Genomic DNA, 22,047 nt, shown 5'->3' with positions numbered 1-22,047 from the left:
ACTACCCCTAGTAAGTCAGATTAGATCATTATAACTTTTTATCACTCCATGCACTGTTTTAATGTAAATACTATTTAATGTAATTTATGCTAGCACCAACTCCATGCTAGAACATGGAAGAAATAAATCATTCATGTGAACCTAGGGGGAAAAAAAGAATGTTGGATAAAGGCTGTTGTGGATGATATTTAGATGCGCAGGCAATCATCTTCCATCCCTTGAGCAAGTCATCCCAATAACTAGCACCAGTGTGTCATGGTATTTTGAGGACTTTTAAAGGTCTGTTTAGATGATGCTGGAAGTGCCCATCTCACCCACACTACACACAGCGAGCTAGATTAAGGTATGGCCTCCTTTGCTGGTGTTGCTGCAAGAGGTTACCAGTAGGGATACAATGCATAGATGGCGGTAGCGATTCCCGCCCTGCAGTGTTTTAATACTCTTTTCCTATGCTGTCAATTTTTAATGCAAGTAAGTGCATCACCCTTTTTAGGGCAAAAAGTCTATTTTTGGAAAAAAGTAGTTTGGGACTTTCTGGGGCTTATCTCGCTTCCGTCAGCCACAGCAACCGCACAATCTCAAGAACAGGCAAAACACTATCCAGTCTCAAATATTATCTTGCAAATAGTGATGCACTAATAAGTTGATTTTACCTATACATGCCTTTGATTATGAATTGCAGGAACTCCGGACTTCATAGGAGTCTAGAGTCTCAGCGGTTTAACAAAAGGAAAAAATCACATTACTCAAGCCATGCAGTAGAATTTGTGCGTTTTAAGGCCAATGCTATCTTCCACACATCTTTAATCTTTAAGCCACTTCTTTACTTTGTCTGGAGGAGCACGAGTGGCTTTATTGTTTGTTTTCACAACCAAAAACTATCAACACTGAAATCTAAGTTTCATATACTCTGTATTTAGCTTGTGGCTGTAATGAACAATTAACTTGGTAGTGCCTCCAGCAAGAAGCTCCTGAAAAGCATTGTCCTTAATCAGCAACACTATGGTCCGAGAGTTGGAGAGGTATTGGTACTCACACACACACACCACGTTTGAGGTGTTAATTCCTCTTGTAGGTCTTGTGAGCATGACTTCAGACTCTGCATAAAAGTGTATGCACTTCCAAAAGTGCATTTTAAACTAGAGCAGTTTTCGCTTCAAACTAAAGGGCCTGCAAACATTTTGAAATGCCACTTCGCTCAACTAGGGCCACCTTATTTTAAATAAACATTTTGCCGTTTGAAAAAAAAGGTATCTTTAATGCCACCTTAAAGCTAAACGTGAAATAAAAACGTTAGTATCTATTAAAGACCGACAAAGCCAACTAGTAGTTCTGGTGAGTCTCTTCTCTTGTTTTATAGAATATCACAAGCCTTTAATAGCATTATTCAACCATTAACATAAAGCCACACTTAACAACAGCATGTAACTTTTCCCCATATAGATCTTTTCTGTATGCATTTTCCTAATCAGTTGCTTTTAATAAAGCTCTAATATCTGGACAGATGGGACAATTTAACAGAAAACGAAATACAACACTAAAGCGAGCATAAGACTTACGCTTACGTACCATGAACTGTATGATTAAAATTCCCCTCTGGAAAGGATCCCTGTAGATGGGCATGCCTTCATTAAACACAGACTTCAAATTGCCATGCTTTATTACTTCCCCTGGTAGAAAAATCAAATGACAAAAAAAAGGAAAGAAAAATAATACTTAAAGCCCTTGCAGTAAGAGATATTTCAAGCAAATCTGTTAAGTGAGCTTTGGGATCTCAGCAAGGATCTTGCTAGCTTTCTGGTGAGAGACTATCCATCCTTAGATTGTTTTAAAGTGGCTAATCCCTCTTGAATAGATCCATATTAGCAGAGTGTTAATATCCAAAACTATTCTCAGTTGTCCAGTCTAGACAATATTTAAATATAATGACTAGCGCATGGAGAGCTTTCTGCTGGAGGACTAATTCTGAAAAAGTGTTAAAAACTTAATGGACTTTGAAAAGAACAAGTTACTCACCTTCGGTAACGGAGACTTTTTCTTCAGCAGTACCCCTATGTGTCGTCGGGTGGCTCTGTGTCCGCCGTCATGGGCGCCGTAATGACATCACTGGACCTATATAAACCTCACCTATGCGCGCTGACGTCAGTTTCCTAACACGACTTTCCACACCAGAAGCGCATAGCCATGAAAGACACTGCCCACTGGTGCATCAAATCTAGGGCCCTGTAGAGAAGTCCCTATCCCTAGAAATCAGTTCACAGGGAGGATGGGGTAAGGAATCAACAATTAATATGTATCTACCAGATACATGGTTAATGAAGGTAACTTGTATATTAGTTATAGTTATCTTACCTTTTGAATAGATACCCCAGCAATAACAACCCCGGAGGAGGGTCTGCAAACCAAGATCACATGCGGAAACCCGGGGGTACCGAACTGGCAAAGTATACGTCCCTCTGGACTGGACTGTCCAGGCAGTAGTGTCTGGTAAACATGTGCAGGGATGCCCACGTTGCCACCTAACAGATGTCAAGGAGTGGGACTCTGCCTGCTAACGCAGTGGTTGCCGCTGTTATTATAGCTGAGTTAGCAACCAACCAACCCAATAGGAGGTTTTTCTATTCGCCATAGCATATTTTAATGCAGAGGACAACCAATCAAAATCGTTTGTTTTTTAACAGCCCGACCTTTCTTGGCACCTACTTAGCCAATGAAGAGTTGATCATACACCCGTAAGTCTTTAATGCGATCAAGGTAAAAAGACAACACATGTTTTGGGTCCCGATGGTGGAGTCTCTCCTCCTCAGAGGGATGCAGGGTGGGAAAAGGTGGGCAAAGTGATGAATTGTCCCACATGAAAGGGAGTGATCACTTTAGGAAGAACTAAGCTTTTGTTCGAAGCACCACTTTATTTGGATGGACAGGGAGAAGAGGAGGCTTTGAAAACAGAGCCTGAAGCTCGCTAACCCTACAAGCAGAGGTGATGGCAATAATGAGAACAGTATTTAGGGTCAGTAGCCTGAGAGGACAATTGTGAAGGGGCCTGAAGGGAGCACACAAGAACGGTTAAAACCAAATTCAAATACCATTGGGGCATTATGAAGGGAGACGGAGGAACGAATATGCTACTACCAGTATGCATCTGTTCTTGGCATGTAGGGCTGCTGACATTCATATCTATTGCATAGATCACCGCCTAGTGTTGGGTCCGGATGATTGCACGATGAATTGTTCAGACTGCTCCTCCAGCAGGGGTTGTCGATGCTTTGTGCCCACAACCGCAGCTTCGGCCCCGTGGACACCTTCATGGACGCCTCGACGACCGTCTTCGGCGCGAATGCCTTCGGCACCACTTTCGGCGGCAGTGTAAACTGAATGGGCGCTGTCGACTTGTGCGGTTTTGTGGCAGGCTTCGGCGTGGAAGTATCCTTCGGATCGGCAGCGGAAGCTTTGTCCTTAATGCGTTTTAATGATGCAGACACCTGCTTCGTGAAGGAGGCGGACGGCTGCGTCGACTCGACAGGTGCCTTCGAGCCACCACCAGGTGCGGACTCGAGGGTTGTAGTACTTTTGGCCTTGTCCGGCCGACGCGCAGGATCGACAACTTTCGTAGCTCTGAGTCCTTTGTCTGTGTCGACGGCCCTCGGCGCCGAAGTCTTCGGGTCGACGACTTTGACAAGTGCTTTTGGTGTCCCAGTCTTCGGCTCGACACCCTTGAGCGACTTCACCGGGTCGATAACCTTTTTTGGCTTTGTCTGCACAGACAGGTCTGAAGACTTGGAGCCGACCAAGGCGACACGCACTTTTGGTTTCGACGGCGCCTCTAGCACTTTCGGTTGTGTAGACACCGAAGCTTTCTCTTTCGATTTCACCAGTTGTGGCTCTTTAGAAGTGTCCGTAGCCGGGCCCGGAGGCGAAACTGTGGAACTCGGTGCAAGATCTTGGGTAAGGCCATGTGGCGATCCCTCGACCTGAGCCGTACATATTGTTTCAACGGGGCATAGCTCCTCGCTTGAGCTATCTTCCGTGGCCCCATAGGCCTCATCGTCGTCTCCTACCTCGTCGACGATTTCTTCAGCATCGAGCATTTCTACGTCTGCGTCGTAGTTGGAGTCGATCTCTGCCGCTGGAGTAGAAATCGGCTCTTGATCTTCCTGCTCGTCTGCCTCTTCTCCCTCGGTATCGAAAATGTTCACCGGGTCAGGTGCCGTCTGCTGGGCCTCCTGGCACGCGGCGCGCCGAAGTCGAATTGTCTTCTTGGAGCGGAAACGAGAACAAGCCATACAGTTGGCTTAATCGTGATCCGGCGACAGGCACTTATTGCACACCGGGTGGACGTCGATGTGAGGATACTTCGAGTTGCACACGGGGCACCTTTTGAACGGGCTCCGTTCCATGATGGTTCGTCGAAGAAGGCCTGTAGCGTCGACCGGGCCTCGAGCACTGAAGAGCCACGCGACTCCTCTGGATGTCCGACTCGGGAACTGAGCTGAAACAGAAATGGGCACCGATCGGAAGACAATACCGACGATAGGAAAGGCCTTTGGGCCAAAAAGAGAGTTTCTATTGATTCCGAACTTGAGTGATCAAATATGCATCCGAACCCAATGGCGGAAAAAAACAATCTGGGGATGGAGTCGATGCCCATGCGCACTGTAGTCCAGGGGAGGAGCCACCTATCTCGTGATACTTCGAAGACTCTTCCAGGACAACAATGTGCAACCATTCGGACCCAACACTAGGCGGTGATCTATGCAATAGATATGAATTCAGCAGCCCACATGCCTCGAACACAAATGTGTAAGGCCCTTAAAGAACCTAGAAACAATGAGAGACTTAAATAAGGAAGGCTGATCTAGAAGGTGTACAAAGGTAGAGATTGCTGCAAGATATCCTTTAAGAGTACCCAAGGCAGATTCCTGCTCGGCCAAAGAGAGTATATACACAAGAAAACCTCAGAATGAGGGTCAGAAAGGGGGGGGGGGGGGAAAATCAACAGACTTTGTTGTGCACAATGTCACAAATTTGTTCCATCAATAGGCATGTACCTTATTAGTGGAGGGACGCCTGGCTGCCAAGATAAAATTCCAGACTTCCGGCGGAAGGTCGAAAGCCGTCAACTGCTGCGGCTTAATCTCCATGCAAGGACGTGGAGGTTGGACGGGTTCTGGTGAAGAAACATCCCCTGCTGCTGCGACAAAAGATCCTCCCGAAGGGACAGTGTAATTGGAGGGTCGATGGCCATGCTCAGTAGGTCGGAGTACCAGACTATGCCTGCCCAATCCAGAGCTACAAGAATAATTTGAGCCCGGCCATGCTTGATCATCTTGAGCACTCTGGGCAGAAGTGGTACATGCGAAAAGGCACACAGGAGGCCAAAGCTCCACCTGCGACAAAATGCTTTGCCAAGTGATTGCCACCTTGGAAACTACAACGTGCAATACGGTTGACATTGTGCGTTTTTTTCAGAAAGTACCGGAAATGACAACCACAACCTACTTCTGGCACATGGACCCTCTCTATGGCTCCCTCGGCCAAGAGAGCCGATACTTACTTGCGGAGAAATGCCAAATATTCCTCAGACATGCGATTGTAAGAAGGTGGCATGGAGGGAGTAGTAGTCTCGAAGGGGGGATGACTATTTGCAGAACCCACCAGTCCAAGTCATGGACTGCCAGTGGAGGAGGTGATGGTGAATCCGGTCTCCAACTGGCCGATGATGGGCCTGAAACTTAACAGGAAGGTTAGGAAGCAGTGTTGGGAAGGCAGTGCAGGGGGGCCTGGCCCGCCTGCTATCCCCCTGGCCCACGATGAAGCTGTGTCCCACGTCTGTGGCCATGCAGAGGCTGGACAGCTTGCTTGTATAGGTGGGTGAGTAGGACGTGGCAGAGCACCTTCCCTATCCACGAAAGGGATGAGCTGCAGACTGAGGTGGACAGGTTGCAGCCGTGAGGACCAAGGATCTGGCCGTAGCTTGAGAATCCTTAAAGCGCTCAAGCGTCAAGTCTGCTTGGTCGCCATATAGGCGCGTGCCATCAAAGTGCATGTCCATCAAGGTTGATTGAACATCCCCTGAGAAGCCAGAAGTCCTCAACCATGCGTAGCGTCTGAGTGCTACCAACGAGGCAATTGCTCTGTCAAGTTAGTCAGTGGTTTCCAGTCCACAACGTATCATGATTTTGGCTGAGTCTCTCCCATCTGCAACGGCCTGGGCCTTCACAGGGCACGGAGGCAACACCTGTGTGACCGTATCCCAGACGGTATGGGAGTATAGGCCTAAGAGGCAAGCAGTATTCATGGACCGCAATGCCAAGCTTTGAGGAAGAAAACATATTCTTTCAAGATGATCCTGCTTCTTGAATTTCCTATCTGGGGGAAGCAAAAGGGAATGTTCCCTTTGAAGATGAGGCTTGGACCACCAAGCTCTCAGGGAAGGGATGTTGCATCAGGAACAGTGGGTCACCCGGAGCGGGCGGTGGGCAATTGTCCAGTCCACAGGAGCCCCTATGCTGGGCTTGGACCAAGTGCCAGTAGGACATCAGTAAGGGCTTAACTGAACGGCATGAGGAGTTTGGAAGTGGAAGCCGCAGGCTGAAGCACCTCCGTTAGTGGATTAGTCATGACTGCCACTTCAGGACAACGGCTGCCATGGAAAAAGAAACAACTGGCGTCAGCGGGCATGGGCTGCATCTACATAGGTCTCACGACGCCGACAGAAACGGAGGCGACCGACGGCACCTAACGACGCACAGGGGTACTTACTGTTGAAGAAATAACATCTCTGGATCCGAACTAACGCCTGGGGGAAATTCAAAAAGTAAGGAATGTATAACTAATAGTCTCTTATCAGATCATGGAGTTTACAAATTACCTTGCAACTACCTTATTCCGATACAAATTACCCAAACCTATTGGCACAATAATACTAAAGCACTGCAAAGTGTTGCATGAAAAGAAATGGCCATCTCGTTAATCAGGGGAATGGATGCAAATCAGTAATCCTACCTTGCCTTGAAGTGATCACAAGCGTGCGATTATCCATCGTCTGTATTGTCCTTTTACATCCACACAGAGCTTCAACAAGTTCAATATCCATTTTCATTATTAAGTTATCTTCCTGTCGCCTGAAACAATGGTGGTCTTGTTGATCCAAAACAATTATGACATCCCCAGCTTCCAGACCAGGCTCTTGATCTCCTTCACCATGGAAGGTTATGCGCTGGCCATCTTTCATACCTAAAGAAGATCAAAGACCATCAAAATAAATACACTACTTAGCAGGTAGGGATTCATCCCACTTCCACAAAAACACATTCAGAACAGATTCAGTGCAAGAGATATCCTTTATCAGCCAAGAAGTTACTGTTCTGTACCCCTGTAATTACATTCTGTTCCAACAGGAGTAAAATCCAGTACTGACGGATGATTGGTGGGGCTACTAAAGAATTCCAACTGATACCTGAATGCGTCCCATAGTGAACTTGACACTGCACCAAGTACATCAGATAGCTTATTCGCAGTCCTTTTGGCATAGAAAGACATCCACAAATGTAACCAAGAGGTGGTGCACTTATAGTGCTTAGAAATCTAAGTTTTAGTTGATTTTGTGGGTAACCTAGGTGACACCTCTCCCTCAGATCGACTTCTCAGCTAGCCAGAGCCCTGCACTTTAGCCCTCTACTTTACCTATAGTGACAATTTTAAGACAAACATTGGATTTAAGACCATTGTTTTAAACTCTATAACACAATATGGCTCAGTCACCAATGTAATTTTAAGGCTAGACCAATTAACTAAAGAAGTTGGTTATGCTCTTCGGATAGTAAAAGTCCACATTTTACCACTTTACTGCAATATTCACAATCATTAGCCAGGGAATTATATTCACGTTTGCTAATCATAAACAGTTGAGACCCAGCATTTCCCCCACATTCCATTTTACTCAGAAATGAGCAAATAAAGTGATGTATGGTATAGGGTCCTGAACATGCAGTGGAACCTGCATTTTATTGGACAATTTATCAACCCAATAAGTCCAATAATGGGGCGTTTGTGTGAGTGTCTGGGACACCTCAACTTGTGCAGGTGCTATGAAAACGTGTGGGTTTTACACCATTTGTTCTCATCTTTGCCAAAAAGGACACTACCCACCCCATGTTTTTACACAGAATGCCTCCTAGTCACGTTTACAAGAAAATGTGGTGGTAGTGTAGGTACTGAGTGGGTGGTGGGGCATGGGTGAAAGGCAACGCAGGCAGTCTTGGAATGGATGTGTCACTTACCTAAAAGAGTAATTTACTTTATACTTGGAACAGCCTTAACATTTGTTTCTGATCATTTCTTTTGGTAACCACAGATATATTTAGATACTGTTAAATTAAGTGTTATTGTGTTAACAAGATTCGATTATTACGGGTAAAAAAAAAGCCAGTGTTGGAACACACATATCTTGAAACAAAAGGCAGGACAAGTTGAGTAGCCATCCCTGAACCTGTTGCATTTTGCATAATTTGGCTTTTGCTTCATGTTTGTTTTGCTTCTTCATTGGTGCACTCTCAAAGAAGATCTTTAGATACAGAAGAAACCAACATAGGTAACAGTAAATAAAAATAAAAAATAAAACACTATATGGACCAAGTAAAAATACCTTTATCTATGTGGACTTCAAGGATCTTTTTTTCCCGGTTAACCTTCCTCCCATTACAGGTTTTGCACCGGTCCTTTGGGTTAATGCGTTCCCCTTGGCCCCGACACTCTGAACACATGGTCTGAATTTGCTGCACCATGCCTGGTCCAAGTTGCTGGATGTGAACCTCAATTCCTCGACCTTTGCAAACAGTGCACTTCTCTACGGCTCCTTTCTTCCCTCCTCGCCCTATGGAAACAAAGTTTAATTCATATGAATCTTTGAACAAAAGATTCCAAGGCAAGTTTAAAATCTCGGCTATGCACACAGTTGGACACAGTCACAATATTACCTGGTAGACAAAAAAGCTCATCTAACTTGAAAGAGGAACGGTCACCCTTCTCAACCACACATTTACTAGGTATTACTCATTAGAAGAGGACCCTAATGGGGACTATGCTTAGTGGTCAGGCAGCTTCAAAGAATATCTTTGGTTAAGACTTTGAATAGTTTAGTACATTGTTATACAGATTGTACTATACTAGTATTTGCTATGAGGGATCTATACTTACTCCAGTATTGGCACTTTCATAGACTCGCATGCCTCTCATCGAGATGGAAGTCCCACTGTACTTTTATAAAAGCAGTGCAATGATAGCTATATCCTAAAAAGCCTCTCCCCCTCGGGAGCCCTGACGTCAGTTCCATTTTTTCTGCACCATTGATGCAGATCCAACACTTCGCTCTACCAAGGGCTTCTCCACACCTTCTTTTCATCTATTTACAAATTCTACGGTGCAGGACCGGTATGTCATCGCCCAAATGTTCAGGGTTAAAACCCCATAGGGACTACGAAGGGCAAGTGTTTTTCATGGACCTTCCCCATGACCTCTATCTCTGGTGCTTTGGGTCAGATCACAATGTTCAGTCTTGGGAGTCCTGCAGAAGCATGCACCCCAAGCAAATTAAGAAGCATGCCAACCTTTGTGACTTCAGTGAGGATTTATGTGATGGAGAACTGGAATTACAATGGACATTCCTTCTGCATCGTAGGATCCTCACTTATAGTCCTTAACGCAGAATAGAGTAGCAAACATTTGTCCACCATTCACTCCACTGATGGAGTGAATGCATTGTAAATGGATACACAGGGCTTTCCAATGTCATTTTCTAGAGATGAGGGGGCTCAATCCTGTGATCAGTCTCTAGTCTGCCTTTCAGATGTTTATCTAGACTGTCCAAAATTGATTTGGGACGGCTATTAAGCGACTGGATCGCTACATTGATCAGTCTTGAGAAAGTGGTTTAAAAAAAAGAAAATCTTACTGATCGATTGGTAAACTGGGATGGAATTCAGATTGAAGAGGTGGAATCCTGCGTGCTTTTGGCATTAAAAGTTTAATGGGGCAGCAGAAACCCCTGGGCATTCAATCAGAAGAATACATCCACACCCTTCCTCTAACACAGCTATTGCCCCCATACTTAATTTGAGCCTGTAGTTTCCAGTGCTCGGCACCAGTATTTAATGGCGAATTCCGGCACTTATGACAGTCTGCCACATGATGGCACTGCATCCAATTTAGAGATGAGCATAACAGTTTATTAAATCAAACTACATTAAAAAGGATTGATCTCTGCCACCCAAGCCATTTTTATAACTTTGGGGGCCTGAAAAATGTGAATTGTCACATTTGTTAGCGTATGGTGGTTGGTAGTTGTGTTGGTACTGTTATTAGCAGTGCTGGCAGGGTCAATGGGTAGTGCAAGCTGCAGTGGTCTTCTAACGAGAGCCCTTGAACTTATTTTTATATTTCTTTTTACAAATTAAGCACTGCCTTGCTGAGGTCAGTGTTGGGGCTGGTCAGTCCTTTCCGACTGACGCTGGAATCTGGGGACCACGGTTCGATCCCCGGCTCCGGCGGCAGGTTAGCCCAGCACCATGTGACTCTGGGCAATAGCTCGCTTAATCTTCCCGACGGCCCCCAGCGCCTAGAGACCCTTACGGGTGATTGTGCGCTTTACAAATGTGGACTTTACTTTATAGTGTGGAAGCATCTATACCCTCCTAAAATTGTAATCCATAATAACATTCAAGGTTTAAAGATTGTGGTGGAGGGTCTGACATAATCAATCAATCATAGCATTTGTATAACGCACTACTCACCCGGAGGGTCTCAAGGCGCTTGGGGGGGGGGGGGGGGGGGGGGGGTCCGCACCTGCTCGAACAGCCAGGTCTTGAGCTGCTTCCTGAAGGCGAGGTGGTCTTGGGTCAGGCGGAGGTGGGTAGGGAGGGAGTTCCAAGTCTTGGCGGCCAGGTGGGAGAAGGATCTTCCTCCTGTTGTGGCTCTTCGGATGCGGGGGGACGGCGGCGAGGGCGTGGCTGGTCGATCGAAGGTGGCGTGTGGGAGCGTAGAAGTTGAGGCGGCTGTTGAGGTAACTTGGGCCTTGGTTGTGCAAGGCTTTGTGTGCGTGGGTGAGGAGGCGAAAGGTGATTCTCTTGTTGACCGGGAGCCAGTGCAGGTCTCTCAGGTGTCTGGAGATGTGGCTTCGTCTGGGGATGTCGAGGATGAGTCTTGCTGAGGCGTTCTGGATTCGCTGGAGTCTCTTCTGGAGCTTGGCGGTGGTTCCGGCGTAGAGGGCGTTGCCGTAGTCCAGACGGCTGGTGACGAGGGCCTGGGTGACCGTCTTCCTGGTCTCGGTGGGGATCCACCGGAAGATCTTACGTAGCATGCGCAGGATGTTGAAACAAGACGAGGAGACGGCGTTGACTTGTCTGGTCATGGAGAGGGAGGAGTCCAGGATGAAGCCCAGGTTGCGTGCGTGGTCTGTTGGTTTGGGTGCGGAGCAGATTTGGACACTAGTGAGGGTAGGCTCCTTAAAGCACAAATGGTTCTGGAACACTAGATTCTAATCTTTGCTACTTAAGTAAGGCTAGCAACAACTAGTCTCAGCTTATTCCATTCTAAAGCAAACAAATACCAAATACTTTACCTTCACATTTATCACAAATTACATTCTTCTGAAGAGCCAATTTCCTTGTAGCTCCATTATACAGATCTTCCAGTGTCACAGACAGCTGATGAACAACATTCTTGCCTTAAAGAGACACAGAAATCAAGTTTAAGATTTTGGTTACTGGCAGTGCAATAGATGAGATTAAACTAAACACATACCAAGGACTTCTTTTGGACGATTCATAATTAACACCTTCCATCAGACATGTGAGAAGCATATAGGTGCAACACAGTTTCCAGACAATCTTCTCTAAGCAGACTAGAATTTCTGGCCTGGACATATATATATATGAGTTATTATAAATATCTAAGTGTAATATATATATCACTTAGATATATATATGAACACCACCCACTTGCGACATCGAGCAAGTATCAGCTTTGTTAGCAGTGAATAACGGAGTACTTTGCAGATTGACAAATCAAAGCAATGGAACATTATAGACATAATTAAGCACCTCCCCTGAAATGGGGATATCAGTATAAAGAGAGAAAAAAAGACAAGCAGCAGTGGTCGAAGAGATAGAATTTAACCACATTGCTTTGAGGCTGTTAGGTTCGATAAAGGTGCAAACAATATAATCATGCACTTAAAGTATGTGCTTCTTTCGAACCACCATCTGCACACAAAAAAAAACACACATTCAATATAGTGGAGATTTGAACAATGGGGGGAAATTATAGTGGACTGCGACCACAGTGGTACAAGCCTACACAAGTCATTATTTTGTCACAACATTGATTGGGAATAAACTGTTACCTCAATTCAGCTGTTTGATACTGAAAAAAGAGAAAATTCTAGGGGTTTGAAACATTTCTAGAACTACTAGGGAAATTCTGTAAGGTCGTTTAAGATGATCTAGAAATACCGCACCCCTGGTACGTTGTCCCTGCGAGACTGTTGAGTGAGGAGTTTAAAACTATATTCTGTAATTGGCAAACTATACTTACAAGTGCTGATACTTGTCTAAAACGAGTTAAAACATACCTCGTTTCTCTCTATTCATCCGACTTCCACCACCAAAGAACATATCGAAGATATCCATCGGTGAGGAGAAGCCACCTCCACCAATGCCTCCTTCTTTAATAGCCTGCTCCCCTCCCTGGTCATAGAGGTCTCGCTTCTTCGGATCGGAAAGGACTTCATAGGCCTGGGATATAAGTTTGAACTTTGGAGACAGATGAACAGGAGGTTGAGTGACTGAGGCTAGACTTTTTAAAAGTAACTTCAAGTTGAATTGAAATGTATACTCACACCCGCCTGAACGTTTATTATAAAGGCAAAGGCAGTCTACTTTTGCATCCATGATCAGAGTATAGTGTATTCGGCTGGAGTTCAGAAATGAACAGCGTCTTAGGTCACATGAACCAGACTGCCACAAACAACTCCTTTCATGTTTTCAATTCTTACTGGGCACAGTAGACTGAATGAGAAATCTACGTATCTGCTAATGTTTGGTCAAAAACAACCCAATCATTACCAAATATTGCTAAACAGTAGCAAGAGAGTAGGTAAATGCAATTTTCCGTGACACTCAAGTTAGACATGCCAAACCTTCAATGCCAATCTATTCAGCACCTCTTTATGCTCTATGATTTGCTGTAAACAATTTCAGGGACTAGACAACCTACAATAAGGTAAAATGTTATGCAGGTAGACTTAAATATCAGCAGGATAGTCTTAAAATACAACTCACCTACCTAGCCCATACCATGTCTCACAACCCTTTAACGGTCAGAGTCCTAAATAAAAAAATAAAATGGGTGGGGGGGGGGGGTGGTGTGGGAGGGGGAAGAAGAGGCCCTAGTCTGCTGACCATCTGTGTCTCCTTTGCTTTCTCGCTTTATATGCCCCAGGTATGCCCAGACGTGGGTCCCAGGCTCATGGAATCAAGCTAACCTGGCTGATGAGTGATGCCCAAAACCGGTCCCAGGATGCTTGTTTCCGGTTCAGGGAGGACCTGGCTTAGCATTTCGGGTTGGACGGTTCCCATGAGGAATAGGGTCAAGACTGATTAGCAAATGGCTAGGTCTAAACTGGGGTGGCATGTTGATCAAAAGAATGATGGATTTAACCCATAACTCTTGACTGTGGGTGAACGTTTGATTTTCTCTGTATTCCATCCATCATCTGTGTCTTTTGCAAAAATATCAGGAGGGCAGCCATGACAATCATTACGGACTATGGTGAACCCCATATTGTATCACCTGTCTAGCCATGCATTTTTAATGTACTTCTGCCACATGTAGCAACAGGTCGGCTAAACACCATATCAGGGCATAAAATTGATTCATGGCAGTCTGTAACCAAGGCTGCAACAACTGTAGGTAATTAGACTCTATTGGGCTTCAGTGTGCTCATTTCCGAACAGACAAACTTAACCTGTACTTTAACACCAACATAAAACAAGCATTGGCAAGCCACCTTGATATACCTTGTTTTGTTCACAAAAAACCAATATAGGATCGTGGGTGATGCAACGGTGGAGCAGATGGGGAGGGTTGGAAAGAAATACACATTGGAGACAGCAACACAAAGCATATGGTTTCGGGGGGGGGCACAGAAACGAGAAAGCAAATTGAAGCACGAAAATGTGGATATGTCGCAGGGATGAAGCACAGAGGGAGAGAAGGAAAAACATGCACTTTTGTTAAGGTGCTTAACCAAAAAGAAAAACGTAGTTCCCTTAAAGTGACAAGAAGAAGGATTCAAATCAGTTCAAAGGATGGTAAAAAGGCTATACTGAGGGTGGGACATAAGGAGGCAAGCTATCGAGTCAGACAAAAAGGAAGTATGACAAAGATAACCAACGGGCGGTGCGTCAACCCGAAATGGGCATTTTGCAACTAGGCAGCTAACACTGTCTGGCAGCTAGCACTCTCTGGCAGACACAATCTAAGAAATAGTGCATAACCAGCCCACTTTTGACATGCAGTCGACCTCCAGTTAAAGCTCAAATATTATTACAAAGCCTAAGCCAAGGAAGACGAGAGCTGCAACAGACTGAAAACGTAAAAGACAAAATGAGATGGCCATATAGTTCCTGGGGAACACAAATTCTCACAAAGATTCAGTGCATTACTAGAATTCAGACAGCGAAAAACACAGAATTACACTCATGCATGAAAAAGATCCAATATGCCACCGATGAAAGATACTACCTTGAAAAAACGGATTCCTTATTTACCCCAAAATAGTCACTCATGTTAAGGTGAACAAGCCTTCCAAAAAAGGCTTCTGTCTTCCAATGCAAAAGTTGTACTAGGGGCATATATAGGGAATCGTGGTATAGGTAGCGATATGATATTTTTATAGTGCAAACCTAGCAAAAAGACACAGCAACCCTGTAAATGAGTAAATACAAGCATGTAGTGAACAAGTAACAGGAATGGAAGCTGGGTTGTCAACAGTTAATGTACTGTAAAGTATGCCATTTTTAAAAGAAGTCTACAGGGGCTTCCTTAAGTGCAGCTGCATTGAGGCGGCCCTGATGAATATAGGGAAGTCGTTAGATCCTGGGTGCTTTTTTTGTTCTTGAGTTTAACGTATCCTGGCTGCATGTGTACCAAGTACCACCACAGACAGGGAGCTTGTTAGAGGGGAGGAATATTATCAAATTTCTTCAAGCCCAGGATGCGATGTGCTGCAGAGTGTAGCACGCACTATGGGTGCAGTGTTAAAGTCTGGCAGGCCATGGAGTAGGGCCGCCATACAGATGCAACAGTACCACTATAATTTTCTTTTTTGTTAGTCAAGCAAAACTACTTCATATTCCGAGCACACTGGTATTAAAATCCAAAGAGTATTTATGGTCAGACAAGTAAATTGCACATCAAACATCGTCTATGTGGTCAAGTTTGCTGTACTTCTCTTACAACACAATTATTAGAAAAATGAAAAACCAGTGGAATAGCATTAGAAAAGCTGGATGCCAAAAATTAACACTTGAAATGGTTTTCAAGTGCTGGCTAAACTGGGTCTCCAACCTAAGAGGAGCTGACAACATTGCTCTCCAGAACTCACCATGGAACCCACTACCCCCCCCCCCCCCACACAGACACATGTGGAATACCTTTGATTTATACTTCAACTAACATAAACCGCCATGAAACACAAATCTGAGGCTTAAATAAGGAGTCCCCTAAAAGAGACATACGTGCACAAGATCGCTGTATTATACTAGTAGTTGCATACTGTAATTGTATATTTTTACACTGTAATTTTATATTTTACACTAATAGATGCATACTGTTAATTGTATATTTTGTATTATTGTATTCTTTTTCTTTCCCCTTCATAGGATATATTTTTCAGTTTATTATATAACATGTGACTAATTTTAAGGTGGCTCCTACAGCCCTAAGTCTACTAACAAAGTGTTTGCCATAAATCTCGAAATGTAATACTTAGAATGTCATGTTACCACATTAAATTCAATCAATGCATTATGTCCTTTATTGTTTTATGTTAGTTATAGGTTTATGTCTTTATTGTTTGTGCTTTATTATGTGTTTTGCTTTTAATGGAAACAACCAATAAAAAAACTTTTTAAATAGGAAATGTAAGAAATTCTGGTCAGTTTTAAATAACTCCCTCTACGGCAAACATTTAGAAACGGGAGTGATAGAGAGTTTGGCGGACGGGTTAATCAGTCACAGATATGAGAGTAAACATGTGTGCCTTTCGACAAGTGCACTATATTCTATGGTACGTGTAAGAACTTAGTACCGGCCTGTAGAAGTCTAAAATCAGCCCGTAAGCGTGCAAGAGAGACAACTATATCAAGGATGCACAGCATGTTCTCTAAACAAGGTCCTCTGCCACTGAAGGAATGCAAGGTTTTAATTAATGTACCTTATATGTATAACGCACCTTTTTAGGTCGAGCCTATAGCGGCAGCGCACAGTCGCTGCTCGCTTTGGAGGCATGCAGTATTCAGTATGACGTGGAAGCTCTGCCCATCTTTGTCATTGGCTTAGGACCTAAATGCTGCCTTCCGATTGGTTTTAGGCTTGTTAGTCCCTTCTCATGACAGCCATGTCGTCATTTGTATCCTTCCATGGCTACTGGCCCCTTTACTCTGAACACTAAGTTCTTTGTGTGCCTCCCCCCCCCCTCCCACAGTCTGACTTCTTGCCCCTCCTCTGCACTCCTGTTTGTGCCTTCTCGCCCGCCCGCACTCCTGTTTCAAATGTAATAGGTGTTGCATGAATGAAAATCCTATTGCATTGCAAATGCTTGTTTTTAAAGTAGTTTGTGCTAGATTTACATCATCCGGCCGCACTGAGGAGGAGTAGTAAAGAGCTGGCACAGGATGGTAGAGTGTCTGAGCAGAAGCATGCGCAGTTATTTAAATTTTACATGCGTGCGATGCCCAGCCGCTAGCTACATCGCACGCATGTGCGTCAAAAGGTCGGAACGCTAACGCTGTGACAAACGTGAGAACACCATAACCACGGCACTTGCGTTCTACTGCTATGGTGAAGTTGACCACCGGAAGTGATGTTGATACATGAGAGAGTGCCTAGGCAGCAGCAAAAACACGAGTGCACAATGGATTAGTTACTTACCTGTAATCCTAGTTCTCTTCCAGGGGTATCCTCATCAAAGTCATAAGCATTAGAATATTCCCGCCCATGCGCGGAACCCCGGAAACACTATATTATATGTGCCCCATATATATATATATATATATATATATATTTCTAACTGGGGAAAGAAGCCTTGGAGGAAGAACTACTGGACTCCAGGGAAAAACTTCTGGATGTACCGTTTAAAATCATTGCATCCAGATGGACTGAACATTACTGACAATATAACAGATTACTGCATATCTCAAGAACTCTCAGGACTGCATTGATTCCACATTCCAAATGGAATCTTCACTCATGATGCTTTTTGAAAATTCAGCTGTGTCATCTGTGCAGCCACTGAGCTTACCATCTTGAAACTACCCGAGGAAGGCGGAAGCTGAAACGTTGTATTGGAAATATATTTTTGTTCTTTGGTGATTCTGTTTGAGTCACTTCTTTCTTGTATATATAAATAAGCAATAGCAGCCTACTAAACATCAGAGCTGAATCATGCTGTAAAGAATTTCCATCATACATGAAAAAATATGCATTAGAAACATGAGAAACAATAATAAAGTTTGTTTTAGAACTGTTTTATTGCTCAGAAAGCAGTAGAAATTCTTATAAAACACTGAAAGCATAGGAAGCTCCCAGGCTGCATTGCAAATCCTAAAAGGAATGAAAAGCTAACCTGCAGCTGAATGCAATAAACTGACACCGTGCCTTTAAGGCACCCATGACCCCCAGCTTCCCATCATGCCTCAGGGGTGACAGTTAGGTCAGTTGTTCTTTGCGGAGACTGTAAAAAACCCATGAAACAATCAGGTTAACAATATCTCCAAGTTAAAGTAGTCCTTTGCCCGGGGAGGCGGGAGGGTTGCTTATGACTTTGATGAGGATACCCCTGGAAGAGAACTAGAATTACAGGTAAGTAAATAATCCTTCTCTTCCAGGGGATCCTCATCAATAGTCATAAGCATTAAAATAAAATAGCGAGACTCACCTCATCTCCCTGTGGGCAAAGGATCAATAAAAACAGTATATCATTAAAAAGCTTAGACAAAACTCAGGCCGCAGGCTACCCAAATAGATTCCTCAAAGAGGCCTGCCCTACTTGAGTATCGATCCTGGAATCAGATTCTAAACAGTAATGCCTTGTAAAGGTTTGAACTGATCTCCAGGTTGCAGCCTTGCAAATCTCTGACATAGGGACATCATGTAGGAAAGCCACTGTGGCTGCTTTCCCCCTAGTAGTGTGCCTTAGGTGTCAACAATAAGGGTTTGCCCGCTAGCTGATAAGCCAATTTGATACAGGAAACAATCCATCTGGAGATGGATCGCTTGGCAGCTGGAAAACCCGTTCTCATGGAACCATAAATGACAAAAAGCTGATCCGTCTTCCTAATACTCAGTGTTTTCCAAATAAAATTTAAGCACTCTTTAGAGATCAAAAGAGTGCAGCGACCGCTCAGCCGGGCTCGCAGGGTTTGGAAAAAAGGATGGAAGAGAAATGGACTGATTAATATGAAAATCAGACACAACCTTTGGTAAGAAAGATGGATGAGTCCTTAAAACTACTCTGTTGTGGTGGAAAACAGTGTAAGGCTCTTTTGTACACAACGCTTGGATTTCGCTTACTCTGCGCGCGGATGTGATAGCAACTAAGAAAGCGGCTTTCCAAGATAAATGCTGCAACGTTGCTTTGTGGATGGGCTCAAAAGGAGCTCCCATCAACTTGGATAAAACCAGGTTCAACTCCCAGGGAGGAGAAGGATTTCGAACAGGGGGGGTAGACTTTCTTTAACCCCTGGAGAAAGTCCTTGACCACTTGCATCTGGAAGAAAGACTTCTGGCTCGGCGATTTTCTATACGCCACAATGGCTGACAAGTGCACTCTAATGGAAGCATACTTCAAACCAGATGTTGCTAAGGAAAGAAGGTATGGAAGAATAACATCCTCCTGCCCTTTAGTAGGGTCAAGATGATGCTCCCTACACCAAATATAAAATCTCTTCCACTTGAACGCATATGACGCTCTTGTGGAAGGCCTCTTAGCTTCCTTTAAAATGCGCATACAATCAGGAGGCAACTTCAGATGTCCATACTGCAGGACTTCAAGAGCCATGCCGTTAAGATCAGAGAGGGAAGGTTGGGATGTAGAATCTTCCCGCTCATCTTGCTCAACAGGTCCGGCCTGCAAGGAAGACGTCTGTGTGGACACACAGACAGATGAAGAAGATCCGGGTACCACCACTGCCATGGCCAGTCCAGAGCTATTAGGATCATCTCCATGTCCGATCTGAGGAGCTTGGAAACCACCTTCGGAATCAGAGACAGGGGAGGAAATGTGTAGGCAAATGTCCCTGACCAATCCATCAAGAGTGCATTCCCCTGCGTCCCTGGGCGGTGGAATCTGGACGCGAAGGCGTGGCATTTTCTGTTTTGGTCGTCTGCAAACAAGTCTATAGTTGGACGACCCCAACAATGAAAAAGCTCTGCCACTACCTCGTCGTTTAGCACCCAGTCTGGCTGATCTTCGAAGTGCCTGCTGAGTGCGTCTGCCTTGATGTTTAGCTCGCCTTGAAGGTGCATTGCTACCAGCGAGAGGTTCCGAGCGAGAAGCCAGTGCCAGATCGCCTGGGACTCCAGTGAGAGCGGTCGTGATCGTGTCCCTCCTTGTTTGTTCAGGTAGAACATGGTGGTCGTATTGTCTGTCTGCACCAAGACCGAGTCGGCTTTGATTGCAGGGAGAAAGGCTTTGAGAGCGAGATGCTTCGCTCGGAGCTCTAGCATGTTGATGTGGTAGGTCTGTTCGAGCCGACCACCGACCTTGTATTTGAAGGCACCCCATGTGTGCCCCCCAGCCTTGAAGAGACGCGTCCGTCACTATTGACTGATTCGGGAGAGGTTGGTGAAAAGGAACTCCCACCAACAGATTTTGAGGTCGAGTCCACCACTTGATGGAAATCCTCGCTGCCTGGGAAAGACTGATCCGGTCTTCCCAGCGCCCTGTCGATTGGTCCCACTGGTCCTCCAGAGGACTGTTGTAAAGGACGCATCCTCAGCCCGGCATGTGGTATGAAGAAGATGCAGGATGCCATGGAACCCAGCAGGGAGGCTACCTGACGGACTGTTGAACTTCGGGCCTCGAGCAGAATCCTGCACTTCTGTTGCATCGAAAAAAGTCTCTCCTCCGAAGGAAACGCTCTACCCAAGCTTGTGTCCAGAACGGAGCCTAGGTAGTGGATGGACTGGGTTGGCTGTTGGACTGACTTTTCCACGTGGACATGGAGGCCAAGCTTGTGCAATTGTTGCAGGCAAAGGCGAAAGTCGCTCTCTACTTGTAGAGGAGATGGACCTTTCAGGAGCCAGTCGTCTAGGTACGGATAGACGAAGAGCCCCTTTTTGTGAAGAAAAGCTGCCACCACCGCCATGCATTTGGTGAAGACTCGAGGTGCCGATTTGAGCCCGAAGGGTAGCACCTTGTACTGGTAGTGTTTGTTGCCGACCACAAACCTCAGGAACTTGTGATGATGCAGTGCAATTGGAATAATAAAGTATGCATCTTGCAGATCCACCGAACACATTCAATCGCCTTTCTGCAGATGTGTACATATTTGGTGAAGGGCCAACATGCGGAACTTCCCTTTGACTATGACCTTGTTTAGCAGACAAAGGTCTAGAATGGGACGCCTTTCTGCAGATGTGTACATATTTGGTGAAGGGCCAACATGCGGAACTTCTCTTTGACTATGACCTTGTTTAGCAGACAAAGGTCTAGAATGGGACGGCACTTGTTCTCTTGATCCTTTTTGGGGACAAGAAAATATCTGGAGTAGACTCCCCTTCCTCTTTGCGAGGGAGATACTTCTTCTATAGCTTGTTTTTGAAGAAGAAACTTTACCTCTTTCCGTAGCAGATCTAACTGGTGAGGACGAGATTTCTTTGGAGGAATGTTTTTTGGGGGCGCACGGAAACGAAGCGTGTATCCATTGTGCAGTATATTCAGCACCCAACGATCTTTTGTGATGCTGCACCACTCTGCCAGAAGTTGTGAAGCACTTCCCCCCCCACTGGAGTGGGCAACGGCGCCAGAGAAAGTCACTGCTCATGACTTCCCTCCTCTCGTTGATGTAGAGGATTGTTGTTGATGACCTCCTCTACCTCGGTTGGATTTTCCCCCTCGAAACTGGGTCTTGCCCGGATTCTTGTTTTGGGACCACTGAGGGGTTTGAACCCTCTGTTGAGCCCCTCTGCCCTTGTTGGTTTTAAAACGGCGCTTGAACTCCTTTTTCTTTTCCAAACCGACTGCTTTGACTGTTACTTGTTCGGCTTTCATTCTACTTATCTCTTCGTCAGTGTGTTCACCGAAGAGAGAGGAACCAGAAAAAGGAAGGTTTAAGATGCGTTGCTGTGCATCGGGCTTGAGGCCTGTCAGGCGCAACCAAGATGACCTTCTGGCGCAAATTCCATGGGCATATGAATGCGCCGCAAGGGCTGCGCCGTCCGCAGCCGTGCTAATCATCTGGTTCGCTACCAGACAGCCTTCTGTCATTGTCTCTTCAAAGTCCTTCCGGTCTTCTTTCGGCAGTTTGGACTAACGCTCCATGGAGTCCCATAAGGCTCTATCATATCTACCCAACAGTGCAGCTGCACTGGAGACCTTCAGTGTAGAAGAGGCAGAGTTACAGACCTTACGACCCCACGAGTCATGTGATCGGCTGTCCTTATCTGGCGGGACTGAGGAGGTAGCAGTGACCAAGTGTGTTTTTCGTGCTGCTGCTAAGATCACTGAGTCTGCAGGAGGATCAGTCTTGACAAAAGACCGGGTCA

General features: G+C 45.2%; 1 protein-coding gene across 1 annotated transcript in view; it reads right to left on the bottom strand.

Moving 5' to 3' along the window:
• Nucleotides 1-22,047, bottom strand: part of LOC144768739 (dnaJ homolog subfamily A member 4-like) — a 29,718-nt gene that overhangs the window by 880 nt on the left and 6,791 nt on the right. The window contains exons 3-7 of the mRNA XM_078652623.1: nt 12,629-12,809; nt 11,618-11,722; nt 8,648-8,875; nt 7,006-7,236; nt 1,570-1,670 (exon numbers count right to left, since the gene is read on the bottom strand). Coding sequence (XP_078508749.1) covers nt 1,570-1,670; nt 7,006-7,236; nt 8,648-8,875; nt 11,618-11,722; nt 12,629-12,809 — 846 coding nt within the window. The remainder of the gene's footprint in view (nt 1-1,569; nt 1,671-7,005; nt 7,237-8,647; nt 8,876-11,617; nt 11,723-12,628; nt 12,810-22,047) is intronic.

Source organism: Lissotriton helveticus, chromosome 7 (assembly GCF_964261635.1).
Source record: "Lissotriton helveticus chromosome 7, aLisHel1.1, whole genome shotgun sequence".
Taxonomy (NCBI): Eukaryota; Metazoa; Chordata; class Amphibia; order Caudata; family Salamandridae; genus Lissotriton; species Lissotriton helveticus.
Note: the sequence above shows the minus strand (reverse complement) of the source record. Positions and strands in the feature narration are given on the sequence as shown.